Source organism: Ceratotherium simum, chromosome 25 (genome assembly GCF_057802395.1).
Source record: "Ceratotherium simum simum isolate JZ-2026a chromosome 25, ASM5780239v1, whole genome shotgun sequence".
In the NCBI taxonomy this organism is placed as follows: Eukaryota; Metazoa; Chordata; class Mammalia; order Perissodactyla; family Rhinocerotidae; genus Ceratotherium; species Ceratotherium simum.
Window position 1 is genome coordinate 39800591 of NC_141924.1, and position 20317 is coordinate 39820907.

Genomic DNA, 20317 nt, shown 5'->3' on the forward strand with positions numbered 1-20317 from the left:
CCAAAAACATTCTTTTATAAGAATGTAAAAAATGGAATGTTACTAAATACTACATGCCAAATATACTTTTAATGCCAAATCATTTTTAAAAAAGAAACTTACTTGATGCAAGGCTTACACAGAAAAACTAAGAAAACAAGAAAAAATCTTACAAACTGAATATTTCTTCCAGAGCAAGCGTAGTGAGTTTATTTTCATGGCTCTGTATTATTTAAATATTACCATTGACAGTCTCTCCGACCCATTTCACAAACAAGTATAAAGTAATTATCTTCTCTCTTTCAAAGCAAAGGAACACAAGTTCTAAACAGATCACTTTCTTAAGTTTCCATTTTGCTTCAGTTACTAAACTGTTTTCACGCATATAATGCACATATTGTCAATATAAGTTTTTGCAGCCAATAGATTTATACTGGCTCCAAATACTTCATACAAGAAGGTAATAGAAAACATATACTCACTTGTCACATTCGTTGTCACTATTCTACTAACAGGTGAGCTGTATGTTGTAGCAGAAATGGAAGAGATGGTTACGTCGTACCTAGTACCGGGAACAGCATTGAAAACATCAACCTAGAACACCAAAAACAAATCATTGTGTTAAATCCTGGAAAGCTAAAATAATAAATCTATCATAATCAAAATTAAAGCAACACTTCACTGTATAACTCTGCACGGTTTAAAATATCACAATACATTCCACATTATTGTAAAATATAAATTTGTTATATTACATGACTATTTACCAAACAACATATAATAAAAACTTACAAAACATACTGTTATCAAAGGCTAAATCAGTATTTCTATCTATCCTAGTTCACTGTCACAAGAAACAACTATTTAAGAGTCTTAAGAAATCTATAGCCCATTGCTTAGCCCTGGTTTTTTAATAGTGTATATGAAATACCTGTGTCTCTGAAGTTCCAATAAAAAGTAAAAGAAAAATGATAAGAAAATCCATCATTATTACATTTTTCAGGCTGTGGAATCACATTGATGGCTCTAGAGAGAAATGTTGCCTGCATTAATGATTTAAAGACAGATCCTCTTGGCAAGTACACAATTAATGAGCCTGGATTACTCAATAGCTCTGCCCTTTCTTTGTTAAACTATTCATGAACCCTTGGATGGCTGGCTGTAGGTTCAGGGTAGGTTTAAAAAAAAAAAGGCATAGACGTTGCTAAGGTAACAGTCCACTGATGCTGAAACTTACACTCATCAATTTGGCATCAGAGTTTTTGTCTTCATCTTATGCTTTTAAAAGCTCTCCAAGGAGTAAGTTCTCATGGCAGATGAGTTTCATAAAGAACTTTCCTATTAGGACCAAATATAAGTACAAGTTGGCTCAGCAAATATGATAATGAAAACTATACCTGATACTCTCCACCTCCAAGATCTTTGATAGTAACAAAGCCACTGTCAGGAACAAGATCCACATGAAACCTTTCCACATGGCCGGAGGGCAGGCTCCAGTGCAGAGAAAAGGAATGTGCAGAAATATTGAAGGCTTCAAGTTTCTCGGGTTTTTCCGGTTCTGATATTGAAAAATAGAGGTTTAAAATAGAGTCATTCTGCTGACTCTTCAAAGAAAAAATGAAAATCGATAGTCTAAGAGTCATGTTTTAAAATAACCACATTATTAGAAAGGACTGAGTCCTTTAAATTATCTCTAGCCACATGTAGCTACGTAGGAATGTATTTCTTGAACAATATCTGGTTTTTAAGTTTAATTATCAGAAAAAATATATCAATTTATGTATCTGTTTCTGGGATGTTCCTCACCTACTAAAATCTGTTAGTTGACCGGATTGTTTTTTAAAGCTTATGCTCTAACTGAAAAATTGAATCTTTTAAAGCAAAGTACAAATTGTTTATCCAATTATTTACCTGGATATTTACCAAACAGAAGATAATTGGGAAAAAAAATATAACCAAAATCTGCCAAATTTTTTAAAGGGTGAGCATTTCTGATGAATATTTAGTTAGGGGTTTCTTTAAAAGAGAAGATAAGTTTTCATATTGGAAATGAAATATGATAGTTTTTAAACAATAAGTACTAACTGTCCTAGCCATTTCCACCATATTTTTCTATCTTTGCTTCCACTCTTTCCAAAGTTTTGTTTATGCTGCCTGTACCTCCTTGAAGGGAGATTTCTACATAAAGTTATTCTGCTTGTTTGCCAATGAGTCAGGTCTGCACTCTGCCTTATCTTTAGTGCAGATTCCAGACACACAATATAGGGGGAGGGAGAGAGATTATGAAGCCAAGCATGTGAAAAACATACCTGATACAAGACCCAATCTAACACTATTTCCAAAAGAAAGGACTCTGGAACTAGTCATTGAACTCCATTTATCATTTTAAACACCCCCCCACTATCAAGGATGATTTGCAATTGGATATACAGAAAAAATAAAATGCACAGTTCCTAACAAAACTGGTACGGCACATTGCATAAAATAGAAATCTTAAGATAACAGGTCAATTTCTTGTTGTATTTTTTGGAGGGGAAGGATTACATTTAGAATGGTTTTCCTCTATCTCCCTTGAAAAGTTCCTTTAATGCTTATAATATAACCTTCTCCCTAGGACCCAAAGCTAATATTGATCAATTAATTTCCACCATGACATCTTCAAAGATATAAGCATTCTCTTGGCATCATCTCCAAATTGTCCACATAGTGAGCACTGCAGTTTTATAATAACTCTTTAAAAACACTGTAAACCTAAGGTGAAAGATCAGAGAAATAGCCAGTTTGTGATAGGTAGAATTCTTTTGTTGTGCATAGCTGCTGGCATTTTTCCAGGGTCATTCTGCATTCTGTATTCTCAAGCTTGAGAGAAGAGCTTCATTATCCTCACCAGCCCACATGAAAATAGACAAAAGTCTAATGTGACAAAAGTCCAAGCAACTTCTACTCACACTTACTGACTTATGTGAAGGCTAATACTATTTCTTCAAGAATCTCAGAAAGTACTTAATATCTGTGAAGTCTTAGGCAAGAAACTAGAAAAAGACCTGAGATGAGACTTTGGAAGAAAAATAAAGATAGAAGAAGTGAAGGGCTGCTCACTGGGATGGTAGTGAGATAGGATATAGTTTCCTAGACTGTGGTTTAAGATTACACACTGAAGAAATCTTGGCTAAGGATGAAGCATGTCTCACCAAGAGCAGGAAGAATATATTCGTCTGGAAATTTGCCAATCTGATCAAGAGGGAAGGCCCGGAAGCTTCGGGACAGTTTGGTAAAGACCTTTCAAAGCAGAATAAATAGAAGCCCTGGAAATGCGCATGACTTAGAGTAACCAAGAAAAGTCAGCCTGGGTTTCAGGATCAAGTAAGAAAGAAGAAAAGTCTGATGATTATGCAGGCCATAATAAAGATTTTAGATATTTTTTCCCCAAATGCAATGGAAAGCATTAAAGAATTTTAAGCAGGAATGCAATATGACTTTATTTATTATTTTAAAAGATTACTCTAGAATATGGTATACAAATTGGAGAGAGGCAAAATGGCAGCATGAGGCCAATGAGTAGGATACTGTGGTGGTCTGGGCAGAGAGAAGGGAGGCTGCCCTCCCTTCTCTCTGGAGAGATGGAGCAATGCTTAGGCTGTTGTGAAAGAGCGCAGCTTCCTGGACGTGAGCTGGAAGAGTCAACTAACTGAAAGTAAACTCTATAATGAATACATGATTTGCCCTTCATGGAATTTAATCTCTCAAAAGGTAGGAAAACATGAAGCAAAAATATTACTCTCAACCTGATTGTTACAAACCAATAAAAATCAGATTGTGAGGTACCTATGTTTGGAGTTCTAAGAGAAAAAATACTACATTATGTTCAATTTAATTAGGGCTAGAAAAAGGAATTCTAGGCTTAGTTGGATATTTTTTTAGACCAGAATTTCCCAAAATTTAATCCTCAGGAACCTAAATCCTTAGAATTTAATAGATGTCCTGTGATCAAACCACTTTGTCAAATAATTCCTTTTTTAATTTAAACAGCTTTTTTTATTGCAGGATATCTCAATCATAAGATAGAGATATCATAAAAACATAAGCCTTAAATATGCTTAAATATGTGTCTTGTGATTCTCTAAAGCAGCACTGTCCAATAAAAATATAATGTGAGCCACATTAAAAAAGTAAAAATAGTTAAAATTAATTTTAATAGCATATTTAATTTAACCCAACATATTAAAACGTCACTTCACATATAATCAATATAAAATTATTAATGAGATAGTTACTTTTTTTCCTCCTACATCTTTGAAATCCCATGTGTCTTTCACACTTACAGCACATCTGAATTTGGACTAGCCACCTTTCAAGGCTCAAAACTTACATGTTACTAATCACTACGTATTGGAAAGTGCAGCTCTAGAGCATCTCTCAACTTTTCCCCTTGGCATTTCAGTAAATTTACCTAAACTGCATTTTGAGAAGCTGAGAGAAAACAGAAATATGATCCCATGATTGATATCTATAAAGGAAAATAGCTCAAAAGAGTTGAGAGGACCTCAAAAACAAAATTCTGATACAAACTAATGGTACATTAACCTTTGAGAAAGAGAGTGAGAAGAGATTCAAAACGGACGAGCAAGATACATAGCAAGCTTCTTGGTAGATTCCGACTCTTAAAGCTTATAAACAAAGTGAGACCAAACGTTACATATCTCAGAATATTCACAAAAAAGTTGCACAAAGCTATCCAAACAATATCAAGAAAACAAAAGCCTACAATGGACAGATATTTTTACATAAAATACAAAGACTCAAAACATTTCCTTGCCATTTTTATTAACTTTTATTTATACTTCCTATGTACCAACACTATATAAGTTTTGAGTACCACGTTTAAATCTTTTCATGATTAAATCATAAGTTGGGTGTAATATATACTATGACTGATGACATACTCATGCATAAGACATGCAAAATAATAAGAACTAACTCTTAATAAGTTTATGACACACTCTGCACTCTGCCTAGCACACTCACACAGTGTTTTATTTAACAGTCGTAACAATTCATAAGCAGATACTATTATTATCACCATTTAAAAAAGAGAAAACCGAGGAATAAAGAATTTAGGTAACTTCACCAAGGACTCAAAGCCAACAGGTGAGTGGCAGAGCCAGGATTTAGACCCAGGAGCAATAGCTTCAGCACTCAGTTTCAATCCTCATGATAACTGCACCCCTCTAACCCTTACAAAGTGGCTTATAAATAACAGCAGACCAAAAAATCCTAAATGAATTAATGAACACTTTAGAGAGGATTTAAGCACTAAACAGGATTATCTATAATATTCCTTTCAAGTCTAAGATTATTATTTGAAGTGACTCCCAATTTAATTTGAAGGGACTTCATCTAAATATGTTCTGTGTCAAGGCAACATAGATTTATCAAGTATCTATAGCTACCTCATATTTTGGAAATGGGCTACATATAAATTATAAAGAAAATAAACATCCTCTAATAAGTCAGCATCATATTGGATACCACAAGGGTCTAAAAATCAACTTTTGTTACAGGCACTGATCACAGGCCCTGGAACTGGATTACTGGATTCAAATCCTGGCTCTGCCACGTAAATAAGACTTTAGGCAAAATCCTTAACCTTTCTATACCTTACTGGCATCATAGATATGGAGATAATAATACTGCTACCCCACACATTGTTGTGAGAATAAAATAAGTTAATACATGCAAAGTGCGTAGAAGAGTAGCTTGAACATAAGAGCGTAGTAAATGTAAGCTCTGATTAATAGCTATTGTTATTTCTGCTATCTTTCTCTGTAAACCCTGGGTATCTCTTAGCAAAAACACGATGTTACCTCTTTTTCATTTCTTAGCTTTAGCCCCCTCCTCATATCCACTCAGTGCTCCACTAGCATTGTTCTGTTATCACCACTCTCTTCTTTATAAAATGTGGGGCAGCAAGATCTATTTCTGCTCCAGAGAACTCCATCAGGAAACCTAGATTACCATCCTTTCCCATTTTCTCTTATCAACTCACCTCCCAAAGCACTGTTCTCCTCTAACAGTGACTTCCATTACCAACCAGAATCTTTCAAACCGTCCCTTAAACCATGCTATACAACCAGAACATCAAGTTCCTACTATTTCACAAAGTGCTCTCTTCTTTAATTAAAAGCGTTACATATTTCATGAAAGTTTCCTGACAAGTTAATTGACATTACCTTGGTCTCTTTTTCCTCTGACCAAATTCTAAGTGAGCAAATCCTGTCACTCACACTAACTACACTATCTCTTTTACCTGTACATAAGCAAAACATTTTATTTATCACAATTTTTCTCAATCTTTGCTCAATGGTCTATTTGATCTTTCTCTCCAACTACATATATCAATGTTTACCATAGGCCAGTTGTAATTTTGTCAACTTCTGGCAATTTCTGGACTTGGGGGACTTCTAAAGAAAAAATTGATTTTCGTGATTAAGAGGATCCTACTGATATATAGTGGGTACAGGTCAGGGATGCTGCTAAATATCCCACAATACACAGGACAGATACCCACAGAAGAGAATCATCCAGAAGAAATGTCAATAGTGCTGAGGTTAAGAAACCCTGCCAGAGACTAAAACTTCTAGAGTGGCTCCAGTTTTAAAGTGTTTGATTCTGTATTTTACCTATCATAGCACTCTGAAGAAAAAGACATTCAATACATGATTTAACATATGTACTTTTTAAGAAATAGTAAAGATGTACAGTCTCTATATATAAATAGTATGAAAATATACAAGGTGTAATAGAGTGTTTAAGAGCCATAAGGGATCTCAGAGATCCTCTAACTCAAATTTCACTATAACTTGATGGTTAAAGATACTACATAGCCTGCCCAATAGTACTTAGCTAATAAGCATCAAATCCAGGAGTAAGCTGGTATACAAATTCTAAACTCATTGCTTGTTTTGCATTATCACATATATATCACATGTAGAATAATAGTGTGTGTGATATGAGAACAATGGCCTCCAAGACGCCTACATGCTAAACCACGGAACCTGTGGCTATGTTACACTTGGCAAAAGGGACTTTGCAGATTATGAACCTAAAAACAGGGAGATCAACTGAGATTATCCAGACGGGCCCAATCTAATCACATAGGCCCTTAAAAGTGGAAGAGAAAGACAGAAGAGTTACACATGATGGGGAAAAAAGACCAGAGAGAACTGAAGCATGAGTGCAACTCAACCCTCTTTGTTGGCTTTGAATACGGAAGAAGAGGATCACAAATCAAGGAATGAGGCATCCTCTAAAGCTAGGAACAGCTCTCAGCTGACAGTCAGCAAAGAAATAGTTACCTCAGTCCTACAACCACAAGGAACAGAATTCTGCAGGTGATCTGAATGAGCAAAGAATTGAATTTTCCCCTAGAACCTACAGAAAGGAACACAGACCTCCAAATATCTTGATTTTAGCCTGGTGAGATCTACATTGGACTTATGACCTACAGAACTATGACATAACAAATTTGTATTATTTTAAGCCACTAAACTTGTAGCAATTTGTTACAGCAGCAATAAGAAACTAATACAGTATGTGACACACATAACAAATGTCCATAGACAGAGTTATTATCATACGTCTGTTTTGAGTTATCTGTCAAATCCACAGCCTTAAAGATCTCTTAAGAGTAATCTCATGAGTTACAGCTGCAACCTTGTTTTCTTTTGAAAAATTTACAATATTAATAGGTTTCACAGCTTCATTTGGGGACTTAAAAATGGTGCTTTAAATTATTCAGAATAGGATTTTGTTTTCCTCTTATATGAAAACAACAAGATCTTGCAAGACCCAATTGTTTACAATTCCACAAATACACCTCCATAATTTTGCATAGATTGTTCCCTCTCTCTGTCAGTCCTCCTTTCCACACACCCCACATGTCATCTAATCTGATTAGGAAATTCCTTATCCTTTTACAAACCTTACCAGGTTCAAAGAACCTTCTCCCTCCCTGCTGTGGAGCTGATTATTCCCTTTTCTGTGCAACCACAATAAGTTTTAACATATTTCCATTGCTTCATCTACGAATTTGACTTCTACTATGTGTTTGCATGCTTCTATTCTTGACTACTCTCTGTGCATCCTAAGACTATGCTTTTTCATGTGTATAGCACACAGTATGATATCAAAGACAAAGTTTTTGGGAGAATGGATGATCCCCCAATCAATTACCTAATTTCACTACCTGGACCTCTAATTTGATGTGAAACCACATATAATATTAGCTACATTTATTGAGCACTGGCTATGTGCCAGCTACTGTTTTATCAAATTTACATTGTACATATGTTATATCAAAAATCCTCAGAATATCCCAGTGAAATGAGTATCTTTACCCTCTGAAATAGTCTATAGACTGTACATTTTCAAATTTCAAAAAAATGCTTTGCAATTTTATCTTGAACAGTACAATGTGCAACATAAATATAAATTTTAAAATACCAAAAAGAATTTCTATACCTGCCACAACTCTGATAAGTGTGCCAGATCCTTCAACACTGCCTCTCACTCTATGTACTGTGATGTTGTATATTCCACCAGGAGTCAGATCTGTAACTGTGTGCTCAGTCATCATTCCCCAGATAAGATATTCTTTTGCAAATGTTCTGTTTGATATATAAATCTTGTAATGGGTGAAGTTGGTCTCTGTTGGATTCCATGTTAAATATGCAGAAGAAGTATTCACATCTTTTAATGTTAAGCCACAGATCCTAGATGGTTCTATTGAATAAGGAAATTATATGTAAATAAAAATTACACATATATATGTAAAAATAAAGCAAACATCAATAATATAATTTAAAAATCCATGTAATAATCCTTGAATGTATTCATGTATAACATCCTACATGTTCAGCTCTGCAAATAGAGAAATAGGATATTATATATGAGTTTTAATATAAGTGGCACAATAAAATTCTCCCTAGTTCCCAATTATCTTTCCTCAATCAGTCATAAATCACTCCCAATAGTCCTTCCTTTAGACTTTTGCCTCCTGAGTGCTCATAACCAGAGTATCCTTATACGTTATAATCACAGGTTTGTTAGCTACCACCTAGCTGATAGTTAGATGTTAAATGAAGATGAAATAGAACAAATAAGTTAGAAAGGGAGTGAGGGACAGAAGTAAAGGCACTTTCAAATGTGGTTCTTCTGGTTACTTCAAAGTTTTTAGCATTCCTATATCGCTGCATTTTTAATCCACTCATCAGTGGAGGTAATGTTGTTTCTTGCATTATCATTTGGTCTCCATTGAGAGGGGATCCTGTAGACCTCAAAAATTTTCACAAGCATTGTTGGTAACAAATACTACTACTCCACCTCACCCTGAACATTATGAAACTGATTTACAATGAATTTACGAACATGAGGGAAAAGAAGATAGAGGTTCTCTGCTTACCAAACCCCTACTTCATAGAAAATGAATTGTGTTTATATCATTATGGTGTATTATATATAACATCTGTGTGTATATATATGATTTATGTATGCATATATATGTATGTACGATGTGATATATATACATACATATATATACACATACATGTTGGCTTCAGATTATTAAAAAACTCTGTAGTTCCCAATACATTTAGACATACAAAGACTTTCTTTTAAAGTTCACATGTTTTTTGAGAGTTCTCTTAATCATATTCTTATGATCATCATTATTCCTTAATTATCAGGCATTATGTTCTAAAATAGCTTTAATTATGCTGAGCCAAAATACTTTCAAATCTTATAAAACTATAAAGCAAAGATTTTATTTCTATTTCCTTACTTGTAGTCACTTTTTTCATTACAGATACACTGTAATCTTTGCCTCTAACTGTCTTCACATGAAACGTGTAGTCCACACCCGGAGTCAAATTCTTTACTTTGGCTTTGTTGCCATAAACAATTACTTGATGTAGTTTTTCCTTTCTAGATGTCTTATAGTAGGATATCTAGAGAAAGAGAGAGAGAGATTTATATTTTTCATGATTTAAAAAGGATTTATTTAGCACCAACTCTGTACTGGTTGCATTCACGTAAGTTAATACGGCAAGGTGGGGGTTGTGATCCTTCCTGTCTTCACCAGGGAGTAATTTGGGGCTAGTTCAGGCTAAATAACTTTTAGTGAGATTCACATAGTAACAAGCGTAGTGGACTGACTCAGAAATTTATGCACTAAAAGACAAACAGTCTCAAACTGTTTGTACATTTCATTTATATATCTACATACACATATGTATATGTATGTATATATGCACATGTATATTCTGATTTATATGTGTATATGTTTATAATAGATATACCACATAATGAATGGGACTTTTCATGTGGGTCATGTGAAAACAAAAACTGTTATGTAAAATTGCGTGCCCACTCTCCCAACTCCATGTAAGCAGAAGACTAAAGGTGGAGAAAGCAGGAATCATTGAAGTCCCAAGTTTCTGACCTCATGGAGAATACCACGGCTTTCCGTGGCTGCCCAAGGAAAAAGGAAATAGGGTGCTTCCGCCCACACTCCACACTCCAGCTAAACAAGGAAGGCCTCATGTGTGTCACTACCATAAATTGAGGGTGCCTGCTAAAGCGAATGACACCTCCTAGCTGGACATATACTTAGGCAGCAGACTTCCTGCTCATCTTCCTGGTTGATCAGAGAAAAAAGAAATAAGAAAGAGAGAGCAGAGCCAAGAAAAGAGTTGTAGAGCAATTTGTACACCCAGCTTTGCCCTGACAAAGATTCCAGAGTCTCCCATGGGTCAAGTATGACCACAGAGAGTGGTCGACTTAAGCCATCTTACCAGTACCCCCACCAAGAGGGCTGGCCTCTGTGCAAACAGACCCCAGCAGCACAAAGCAGTGGGATATAATGCGCGAGGGAAAAGCTGAGAGGAGCTGGAAAAGACTGAGCCAGAACTGGGAGTCAAGAAAGTGGGCAGTGGAGATAACCCCCTGGGCCTTCCAGAGAACTCACACATGTGCCTCAGGAGAGAACCAGTATTTGGGGGACTGTTAAACAGATGTCCTTGGAAGCCAGTCAGTGTTAGTTAGGGGAGTGGGAAAAAACAGCAAGAAAGAGAACAACAGAAATAGACACCTAGAATAGAGAAGGCACTCCAATTTTTTGTTAAGTGAGTGAATGATAAATGTCACACTCTATGCCAGTCCATCTTTCATCATAACCTGGGCCAATCAATTATTCACTAAAGCTTTGAGAATTAGCATTGCCTTTAGACATTTCAGTGGAGTAGTCTGATAGTCCTAATACCTTGGACATTTTTTTATTCACTAAAGGCTACTTATAAAAATCTTTATTCTGCTTTACTCCATATTTCATGTTTGTAAAACAGAAAAAAAGATATCTAAACGAAAGTAATCACATTAATTTTATAAATTATTTAAACTTTATTATGCTTTAAAAAACAATTGTGATGTGGTAGGGGTCAGAAAAACAAATTTCCTAGGCAGATGTGTTTACCCCTCTCTTGTGGTAAGAGTGTTTTGTTACTGAAGGAAGATAATCATAAGGCCTATAAGCATATCATTGCTTATTGATTTATAAGGTGTTATGGACAATTACCTTGCTTGTCTGGCATATGGAAAGATAGAGGAGTGAGTAGAATGCTGAGAACTTCTGGTATGAAAAAGTATGGTAGAGAGAGTACTATGTAACAATGGAAGAATATAATCTTAATGGAGTGCTAAAATCAGACATACCAATAGTCATATTAAGGCATTAATGAAGGGGTAGAAGAAAAATAAATTGTCTGTAGTGATCTAATGATGAAAATGTGTAAATTTTTTTAAATGCAATTTTAAAAATAGAGGTTTGTTTGTTTGTTTCCCAAACTGTGTGGACTACGTATGCATAATAGAAAGCAATAGAAGAAAACATAATTCATGCTTTATTTCTACTTTTAAAGCATAGTTTGAAGATCAGGGATGATTAATTTTAAATCATTAGGAAAATGATCCCAATTATGCAAGTACACTTTGCTAAGCAACCAAGATACTGTTGCTTAACTCATTAAAATTTAACTAATAGTCTAATTGGTTGAGAAAGACTAGTATAACCATTAGTGATATAATATAGTTAATAAAAATAGTCTGAATTCTAAAATCAACATGATTTCTTAAAAGAAGTTTTACTTAATAACAGATACGTAATTTAAATCTCTGAAAAAAAATGTGTTCACATAAATATAGTAAAAAGTAATTCTACAGTTATATATATTACCTGACAACAAATAATTTTTTGGCCTTAGTTAACTCCAAGGAAAGATCATTCCTTTGGGCATTTGCCTTGATATATGTGAATTAGAACAGACAGACAAGGGTAAAAAATGTGGATCTTTCACAATTAACATTAAAAATGCTTAAAATTTTCACTAGAGAATAGCTACACTGAATATAGGAATGAATTGAATCATTCTAGAAAAGATACAATTTTTCATGAATGATTTATTATTCAAGATGCCCCTATCATTGAATGACATTTACAAATGACAAACTGAATGCTCACTCCTGACTTTGTGAACTTGCTAGTGTAGAATATCTTCTCTTTTCCACGAGTCCGAATCCTATCCACTACTGAAAGTTCATCTCAAGTTCAATCCTTTCCTGATAACTATGTTCAGTATTGATATCTTCCCTCCATAATCATCCCAATCATATATGGGAACACTAGTATGTAAAGTTTTATTTATTCATCAAATATTTATTGAGAACCTATTACAGGGCAAGCATTATTCTAGGTATTAGGAACATTGGAGTAAATAAGATAGAAAAGGCTTCTGATCGTAGGAAAGTTACATTCTAGTGGTGGCACCTAACAATGAGCAACTCAATAAATAAATGAACAAGACAAATCAGCTACACCATAGAGTGAATAGAAAGGGCAATTTTATTTAGATTAGGTAATTAGGGGAGGAGATGAGGAGATGATATTTGAGCTGAGAACTCAATAATAGGGAAAAGTCAACCAAAACTGGAGGCAAGATATCCATGCAAAATGAATGTCAAGCACAAAAACCTCATAATGGGGATGTGTTTGGCATGCTTGAGGAACAGAAAGAGAGCCAAATATGGTTGCAACGTAGTAACCAAGCACCCAGGATAGTTAGATGAAGGTCCAATCCGGTGAGGTCTTGGCGACCATGGTAAGGAGTTTAGATTTTATTTGAAGAGTATGGAAATCTACTGGAGGGTGTTAAACCAATGAGAGAGACACTATGTTTTTAACAGCTCTCTCTCTCTCTCTCTCTCTCTGGCTGTTTTATGTGGAAATTGGATTGTAAGGAAATCAAGAACAGAAACAGAGAGACCAGTTAGGAGGTGAGAGACTATCATCTGTCACCTAGGTTGCTGGTCTGGGTAAGAAATGATAGTGACTAAGACAAGAGTGATGCAGTGGAGATCAAGAGAAGTGGACACATGAGGATCTGTTTAAAGGCAGAAGTGGCAGAACCAGCTGGTGGATTGAGGGATGAGGGAATGGGAAGAATCGAAGATAAGTGAGCAAGTGATTTCAGTACAGTGTCCTTTCCTGAGATGGGAAAGACTGGGAGGAGTAGGGATGGGGTCAAGAGAGAAAGAGAGAGCCTTGAAAGCCATGGTAAGGAATCTTTTAAGCACAAGAATGATATATTTTATTTTACTTTTAAGAAAGAGCATTCTGATTGCTGTGTGGCAAGGGAGAGATTCACATTAAAATTAAGCTTCCTTGATTGTGAAATGTAAACCATGAAAACTAGTAATTAAATCATTCACTCATTAAACTGTTTATTGATTCTTACTATATGTCAGATACTGATCTCATTAAGGACACCAAATGGTGATCAAAGTGGACAAAAGGCCTGCCCTCACGGAACTTACACGTCAGAGTGTTTGCCAAACACATGATCTCATCAAATTCCCTCAACAATTCTATAGAATAACAATAATCTTCATTGACAAATGAGGAAACAGGACCAAAGAGCATAAAAACTGGCCCAAGGTCTCACAGTAGAGGTGAAAATGGCATTCAAAGCAAGAAATCCAGAGCCTTGATCTTTTCATTCCACCATACTGCCTACCACACCTTGTAAAATGACAGGAAAACTGAACATAGGCATGTATATCAAAATTGCATCGTATTAGAAGGCTAACTCATGAGATCTGGAAGGAAGAAACTACGGACAAATAAAGGAAATGCTGCTTTATTCAGTACATAGTAACTGTGGAACTCTACCCATCAAGAGAGCTAAAAGCCTCCTCAAGAAAATGGCATAGGGATGCCAGCACATGTACGTCAATAATAACAATAAAAGATACCATGTTACAAGTAACACAGAAAAGATTAAAGGAAGTTTCATAAAAGCTTTGTGCAAGGAAATGTCATTTCCTGATGATGGGATCAGAGAGGCTTTCAAGAAAGAAATGGGATTTGAACTGGGCACTGATAGGCCAATTTTTGCCATTCTTCCCCCTTAACATTAAATCCAGACAACAGTCACTCTCTGTAACTGTGCAGTCCAATATGATAGCGACTTGTCATGTGTGGCTATTAAGTACTTCAAACACGTCTAGTCTGAATTGAGATGTGTTTTAAGCATAAAACAGACACTAGATTTTGAAGAGTTAGTATGAAAAAATAATGTAAAATATATCATTAATGATTTTTATATTGGTTAATGTAATATTTTTAATATATTGGGGTAAATAAAATACATTACTAAAAGTAATTTCACTCGTTTCTTTTTACTTTTTTAATGTTTCTACTAGAAAATTTAAAATCACACATACGGCTCTCATTTGTGATTCACATTATATTTCTGTTGGACAGTACTGGGCTATAACATCACTCAGAGTTCATAAAAAACAGTGGAAAGGTGTAAGAAAGGAAATGGCAAACCTCCATAGATATTCTGTGTCAACTATTTGATTTTTTTCTAAGTTCACATTGAATTTTTTTAGGTCTTAAATATGCAAGTCAATGTTTATTTTCATGCTTGGAATAGATTATATCTTCAATTCCCTTACAGTTCTGAGATTCTTTTAAAGGATATAAATCTTTTTGCACTCCAAATCCTCATGAAAAGAAAGCCAGCAATCCAGTAGTTTCAGAGGATTACTAACTAGAACAAATATTCAGTGTTTTAAATGAATTGCACAGTTTGTCCATACTAATAAATGTTCCTTGTCTTTTGAACTCTCAGAATGCTGGGCAAAACAAAATAAAGATTTCTGTTTGGTAAAGCAAACCCTATTATGAAATTTATTAGCAGAACATTTTGCATAAGTTTATCAAGAGCTAAGAGCTTAATTCTTCTTCTGAAAAAAGACAACAAATTGACTGAAGTTGATGTCCACTAATCACAAGAGAAATACAAGATACTTGTGTTCTTATGCTGTCTATGACATAGACTTTAACGACCTTGCATGCCACACAGACGCCATCATTTCACATTGGTAGAGAACTTTTAGATAGTTTGGTTTTCTGAGGACCCTTTGAAAGCCAAGTGGAATTTATGTTGTAGTAGTGGAATTGACAATACTTAGCAACTGAAGATTTTATTTGTTTAAGACGGTTCCTTTTGAAATTTGCCTTGGTAATCAACCAGACCTCTAACACATGGTACCCTCCTTCCTTTTGGTTTTAGAGAATTTTGGAGACCTGATATTACCCCCATTAGTCTTTTTGGAGCTGTTGCTCTAGTGATTATCTTTCTCATATCTGCAGTTCTTCTAGAATGTAAACACCATGAAAACAAGGTTGTTGAAGGAATTAATTCTTCGAATGTTGAATGTTGAATTTGTTAACAATGAAATTGTTTCTGTTCTAGGATTCTTTCAACTCAACTTTGGCATATATAATACCCTCATCCTTAAAAAAAGATCTCCCTTATTTTTTCTAATCTTAAACTATAGATAATTAAAGCATTGTAATAAAGAGGCTAACTCCATTTTTTATGTTTGTCTGTTGACAACTTTTAGATCCCTACCCCTCTTTCCAGCCTACCTCACATCTGGGCAACCAGAATGAAAAGGCCCTAGTTACACCTGCCTCTGAGCTCAGAGGAAAATTTCAAACAGTACAGCCTCTAGTCCCTCCAGGAAGGCCACACCCAACTCACCCTCTAACCACAATAAAAACCAGAACCCCTCCTCCCTTCCATCTGCTCCCTGTCTACTGGACTCCTACATAAGCCTGTCCCCTTCTGGGAAGCCTCAATTTGTTGTGAATACTAAATGCACTATATTCTTAGTCATACCCGAGCATGTTGTATCATCTGCTTTGACATCCAAAGAAATTCCTGTTGGGCAATCAGGTCTGCTTCTGAGCAGACATCAAAACAAGTATATTGTATAAACGCTATGACAAGGACTCGAATGTAAAGTTGGGTGGGTCAGAGAAAAGAGTAAATAACTATTTTTAGAAATAGCTGGGGAAGCCATCCTCAAAAAAATGGTGAGAGTGAAAAATACATAAATGAACATTTCAAAGAGACAAAAATCCCGCAGGGATGAATCTCAAAGGAATATGTACGATCAAGAAAAGAAAGAGTAAGACGTCTAACATATTTACAATATGAGTCTGGAATTTAAGATGAGTGTAGGGAAAGGTAATGAGATGATGGTTCAACAGATTTAGAAGGACTCCTCTGAAGGTCAGCTTGATCCTGGGGGTAAGACTCCGGGAGCCAACAGTCATGGTAAGGAACTGAACTGAGGCAGAGAAAATGGAAATGGAAAGGAAGGGAAGGATTTGCACAAGAATTCTAAGTTGGAATCCTCAGGATGCAGTGAACAAGTACACATGGACATGAAGGAAAGAGAGGAGTCAAGAATGACACTAAAATATCTGGTACGCGAGATAGATAAACGGTGTTCAAGGAGCTTTCACGGAGAGAATGATATCTGAGCAGGGTCTGGAAGAATTGTCCAAGAAAAAACATGGGAGAGAATGTATTCTGGTTGAAAGGGCAACATGACCAGAGAACAGAGTTGAGAAAACACAAAATATGTGGATAATGGTAGGCAATACAGTTTAGTTGAAATATAGGGTATAGGAAAAATAGAAGATAGAGGCTGTTGGAGTTATTCTTTATCTGGCTCTGAAGAACACACTAAGCCCTATGTATATTATCAGATAGACAGTGGGGAGCCCCTAGAAGCCTTTATACAAGGCTTAAAGATAGACCCTTAATAGTATCTCTCTATATATGTATATATTATACATATACTAATAATATACTATACATATACATATAATATACTAATTATATGTAATAATATATATTTAAATATATTAAACTTAAGTATAAGTTTAAGATACATATATCTACTAACTAGTGATTAGTGTATATATATACACACATATATTTGCAAATGCCTTATGTCAATATATTGATAGACATAATTTATTTTTTTGTTGTGAAGCTACCAAATGGAAGCTAAAGTTTGATAGTCTAAGTAGGTTTAAAAATATTGTAACTGCACAAACCAGAAGGCAGGCTTACCACATGATTATTTTAATGTAGAATTTTAATATATACATAATACTATATAATAATTATGTAGTATATTTAATATATGCATAATACCATATTCAATGATGCTATAGCTATCATTGTTTAAACACCAAAGAAACTATAAAACACTGGTGGTCCTGATGGCACACTATTGTTCAAGCGGACAGAGGAAACTTTACAGTAGGGGTTGATTTTAGGTAGAAGAATAGTTTAGTCTCAAGAGAAAACAGAATGATAATTTGGTTCCCTTAAAAATCATATCTTAATCCAATCGCTCTTACTTTATCCAGCAGCATGGACCATCTCCTAAACAGTCGCTTCCTGAAGAACTCAACCATTAATTGACTACTATCAAATTGTGGTCAAGAGCTGGCCTAGAATACTAATATTATCAGAAAGATATTCAAAGTGCTTAACTTTTCATTTATATAGATTCCTAAGATCTATCCTTTTAATAAGTTAATTAATCAGAAAACTTGGACAATAATATTTCAACACCCCATCCATACAGGAAAAAAAAACCTTTCCTGGCTTCTAGATGCTGCTCACATTCTTTGGCTTATGATCACCTTCCATCTTTGTCACAATGCATCACTCTGACACTTTCTCTTCTGCCTCCCTCTTTTACATTTAAGGATCCTTGTGATTGCACTGTACCCATTCAGATAAACTATAATCTCCCTATTTTAAAACCTGCTAATTAGCAAACTTAATTCCATTTGCTACCTTAATTCCCCTTTACCATGTAATGTAATGTATTCCACATTCTGGTACATCTTTGGAAGGCCATTATTCTGCCTACCACATCCCTCTTTGTCTTTAGTACCAGGTACTATAAATAAATGTGGATTCTTTTTATGTCTGTCATATAACAATTATTATCTTGTTTCTCCTATGGACCTTAATTGTTAAGAAATTCATACTCAAATATAAAACCCAGATGTACCATTTAGTTCATTTCAAGTGTCTGATAATTTTATTGCTCTGATTCCTTTTAGACTGCATCAATTCTGTAAATTATTAAACTCTCTACAACTTTTTATTTACAGGAACCACCTTTTGTTGTATCTGCCCAAATTCTAATGACTCTTTTTATAATCCCCATTGCCCACAGACCTGTGGCTACCATTTCTACATGACACGGAACCTGCAAACACAGTTGCCTGGAACTGGACTGGGTGTCTAATCCAACTTGGAATAATCACAGTTCCTTCCTTGGGAATTTAGGGAGAATTTATCTTTCTCTGTGGCTGATAATGCATCATCTGTACTTGGAAGTTATATATGGCATTCTTCCACTCACCACATGGATTGCTTAAGAGAGAAAGTTGGTCATTAGAAGAAAGAATTAAAACTAAGGCAGATGAGCAGAAAGATGTAGACAAACAGAAAGAAAATAATTCCTGGATTCTCAATGGCCTTAAATATCTGATTCTAGTTCTTCTCAACACCCAGTTGTATTCTTTTCCTTGGTCTCCATGAGGCACTCTTGTATTGACCCAATAAATTTTTCTTTACTGCTTAAACTATTTCAGGCTGTTTTCTGTTATTTATAACTAAAATTACTGTCTCCTACCACTGTGAAAGTATGGAAAAATTATTTACCCCCATAAAAAACAAAACAGTAGTGTTGTCCCCAGAAGCTTACTCTCTGTGCAAATGATACAATGTAGGATGTAGGGTGTGTATAATAACCTCACATGATGCCAGGTTATAGTAACAATGAAAAGCGATGAAAATGTTCACATTTACCTTACAGACACAGTGAAAAGTGGCTCCTCTACATCTTACTCTCCTACTTTCTGGACCAGAAGTCTCCACTCTTAACTAAATCTCTAGGAGGAGGTTGAAGGGAGCCTGTGGTACATCACCCAGCTTTAACTTCTGGAATCTTTGTTCTGGCCAGTGTTGTCACAGAAGCACTGTCCTCCAGCACCATCATTCCTTTAGTCATTGTTTTTTGCACTATGTATGCAAATATCTATTTCTAGTGAAAATCCAAACTCATTTAAAGCCACGTATCAGCTTTTACTTAAATTTGAACACCTCTCATGACAACTTTGTACTTTTAAAGCATTAAATAGAAAAACTGCTTTGGAGGAAAATCTTATGTTAAAGGATGGGTACCATAATTTCTAAAACTATTAATGTAAAATGAAAGACAGAAAGAAGGAGTGAACTAGAGACCTCGATAAACATCAAGGTTGTGTGATAGCAGCACTGTTCTTTACCTGAAACTTTTCAAAGCCTCCTTGTGGGAGTTTCCAAGATAAATATATTGTGTTTTCTTCCTGCCCAAAAATCAGCAAATCTGATGGTGGGTCTGGATCTAGGGCAACAAAATAAGGCACAGTAATGATATCTTAAAAAAAATATTTTTTCTACCATTATGTTATATATACTGGACTGATAACCTTGACTGTGACACTATGGGAGAGAGACAGGACACCTAGGTTTTCCTAGTCACTTTTAGCACTATGTGATCTTGTGTAAGCTATTTGCCCTAAGTCTCAGTTTCCTCATCCTATGGTGGGAGAGAAAAAAGAATTTTCCAGAAGGCCTCTATCCACAATAAAATTATATAAACTATGGATTTTCACATTTATTTTTCTTACAGCAGAATTCAGTATGAAATTATTGCAATTGGGATTTTTAACTTACAATTTTATTCACTGCATAAAGTAAGAGATATATCTATTCCCCTTACCTAAGCTCACAAACTCCTTTTCCCTTTAAACATTTTATCTGAGAAGGTTCTAGGAACTTATTTTTCAAGT

The 20317-nt window shown here is 35.1% G+C and overlaps 1 protein-coding gene across 4 annotated transcripts in view; it reads right to left on the minus strand.

The window, feature by feature from the left end:
- Positions 1–20317, minus strand: part of PTPRQ (protein tyrosine phosphatase receptor type Q) — a 243829-nt gene that overhangs the window by 196151 nt on the left and 27361 nt on the right. For 3 of the 4 annotated variants that reach the window (XM_087449140.1, XM_087449138.1, XM_087449137.1), the window contains 5 exons: positions 19772–19869; positions 9818–9983; positions 8500–8760; positions 1377–1537; positions 462–573 (listed from right to left, as the gene is read on the minus strand). In XM_087449140.1, the coding sequence (XP_087305266.1) occupies positions 462–573; positions 1377–1537; positions 8500–8760; positions 9818–9983; positions 19772–19869 (798 nt within the window). Of the gene's footprint in view, positions 1–461; positions 574–910; positions 994–1376; positions 1538–8499; positions 8761–9817; positions 9984–19771; positions 19870–20317 lie in introns of those variants that run through there. The other variant, XM_087449141.1, reaches the window with a different exon arrangement.